This window comes from Borostomias antarcticus, assembly GCF_949987555.1.
Source record: "Borostomias antarcticus genome assembly, chromosome: 25".
In the NCBI taxonomy this organism is placed as follows: Eukaryota; Metazoa; Chordata; class Actinopteri; order Stomiiformes; family Stomiidae; genus Borostomias; species Borostomias antarcticus.
In genome coordinates, this window is record NC_140258.1 from 12,539,336 (window position 1) to 12,541,626 (window position 2,291).

General features: G+C 59.7%; 1 protein-coding gene across 1 annotated transcript in view; it reads left to right on the plus strand.

Moving 5' to 3' along the window:
• lmbrd1 (LMBR1 domain containing 1) overlaps positions 1-2,291 on the plus strand; it is a 73,063-nt gene that overhangs the window by 30,026 nt on the left and 40,746 nt on the right. The window contains exon 7 of the mRNA XM_084458535.1: positions 235-308. Within this exon, the coding sequence (XP_084314661.1) occupies positions 235-308 (74 nt within the window). The remainder of the gene's footprint in view (positions 1-234; positions 309-2,291) is intronic.

A 2,291-nucleotide genomic window follows, 5' to 3' on the forward strand; every position in this document is an offset into this window, starting at 1 on the left:
CTCTCTCTCCCCTATCTCTCTCTCCCTCTCTCCCCTCTCTTTCTCTCTCTCCCCCCCCCCCCTCTCTCTCCCCCCCTCTCTCTCTCCCTTCTCTCTCCCTCTCCCTCTCTCTCTCCCTCCTCTCTCCCTTTTCCTCCCTCTCTCCCTCTCCCTCTCTCTCTCCCCCCCCCCTCTCTCTATCTCTCTCCCTCTCCCACCCTCCTCCCTCCCTCTCCCTCTCTCTCTCTCCTGCAGATGGTCTGCCCGCCCTGTCTTTCTCCATCAGCTCCCTGACCTTGATTGGCATGCTGGCAGTGATCACATACACGGTGAGTTAGGAGGCTCCACCGGGCGGCGCGCTGCTCTGGGGGGCCGTAACTGCGCACGAATCAAACCGTCCCATCCAAGGGGACAGGTTCCACACACTGCTGGCTGCCCACCAGGCACCGCCTCGCTCTCGCTCGGTTTCGCCATCTGGACGACTTTCTTGTCGCGGCCAAGTTCGTCCATCCGTCCAGTAGGAAATGACACGAGGGCGCCTTTGTTCAGCGAGCGCCACTCGACTTTGAATCTCCTTATTTGTTTTTTTGGAAAAGCATGAGTTGCCGTGTCTTTGTCAGATCACCAGAGATAAAGTTCCCGGGAATTTCAGCCGACTTCTGGTCGATATGACCGAGTTTACAGGACCCGGCAACCATGGCAACTGTCAGATGTGGTGTTTTAGCTGTAGCGGCCGACGGTCGTATGATTGAGCTCGTCAGAGAATGACAGAGACTGATGACAGTTGAGAAGTAGAATAGTGAGACGCCACACAGAACAGGCCCCAGCCCCAGCCCTAGCCTCAACCCCAGCCCTAGCCTCAACCCCAGCCTCAACCCCAGCCTCAACCCCAGCCCCAGCCTCAACCCCAGCCTCAACCCCAGCCCTAGCCCCAACCCCAGCCCCAGCCTCAACCCCAGCCCCAGCCTCAACCCCAGCCCCAGCCTCAACCCCAGCCCCAGCCTCAACCCCAGCCCTAGCCTCAACCCCAGCCCTAGCCTCAACCCCAGCCTCAACCCCAGCCTCAACCCCAGCCCTAGCCTAAACCCCAGCCTCAACCCCAGCCCCAGCCTCAACCCCAGCCCTAGCCTCAACCCCAGCTCCAGCCTCAACCCCAGCCTCAACCCCAGCCCTAGCCTCAACCCCAGCCCCAGCCTCAACCCCAGCCCCAGCCTCAACCCCAGCCCTAGCCTCAACCCCAGCCCTAGCCTCAACCCCAGCCCTAGCCTCAACCCCAGCTCTAGCCTCAACCCCAGCCCTAGCCTCAACCCCAGCCCTAGCCTCAACCCCAGCCCTAGCCTCAACCCCAGCTCTAGCCTCAACCCCAGCCTCAACCCCAGCCCTTGCCTCAACCCCAGCCCTAGCCTCAACCCCAGCCCTAGCCTCAACCCCAGCCTCAACCCCAGCCCTAGCCCCAGCCCTAGCCTCAACCCCAGCCCCAGCTCCAGCCTCAACCCCAGCCCTTTCCCCAGTCTTAGCCACATTAATAGCCTAATCCCCAGCCTCAACCTCAGTCAGCCCCAGCCTTCACCGAGTTTTTCTCTTCTTCTTTATTTAACCAGGCAAGTCATTAAGAACAAACTCGTATTTATAATGGCGTCCTGTAAACATTAGCAGTCGGGTGACTGTGTGTGGAGAGGGTGTGTGAATCAGCCCGGGGTGATGGAGCATCCTCTCAGAGTTAGTGATGCCGTGTGATTCCGGCGGGTTAGGCGCTCCCATCGCTCAACGCCCGGACCCGCTGCAGCCTCCCTCCGGAGAGGCCGGGTCCGCGCCCCGTCTGCCTCGTCTGCCGACTCACTTATCTGCCGCCGATTCATCTGCGGTGGCTCTGGACCATCAATAAACGCCTCCGTTCTGATCCCCTCAGCAGACTGAAACCGTCCGCCGTCTCCAGAGATAAGAAAAATGGACTGTGGCGCAGCCGCTCGTTAATGTCGGCCATTTTTCACAGCTGGAACTGTGGTGTGTGTGTGTGTGTGTGTGTGTGTGTGTGTGTGCGTGTGTGCGTGTGTGTGAACTTGTACTTGGGGGGGGTGGGTGGTGTGAGGTGGGCGTCACAAGCTATTTGCAAATACCGGATCGCTGGCGAACAATCTTAGGAGAATTGCCGTTTGAGGCGAGAGGTGCGAAGTGGTCGACTCGGATGTTCCTCGGGGATTTTCGAGTGCTCTGAGGGATTTGACCTTTGCGTGTCACTCGGGTCTGAGCAACACAGAACCGCCCCTGTCCTTTGGGAGGGAAGAGGAGGGATCAGAAGGCTTACTGGGTCC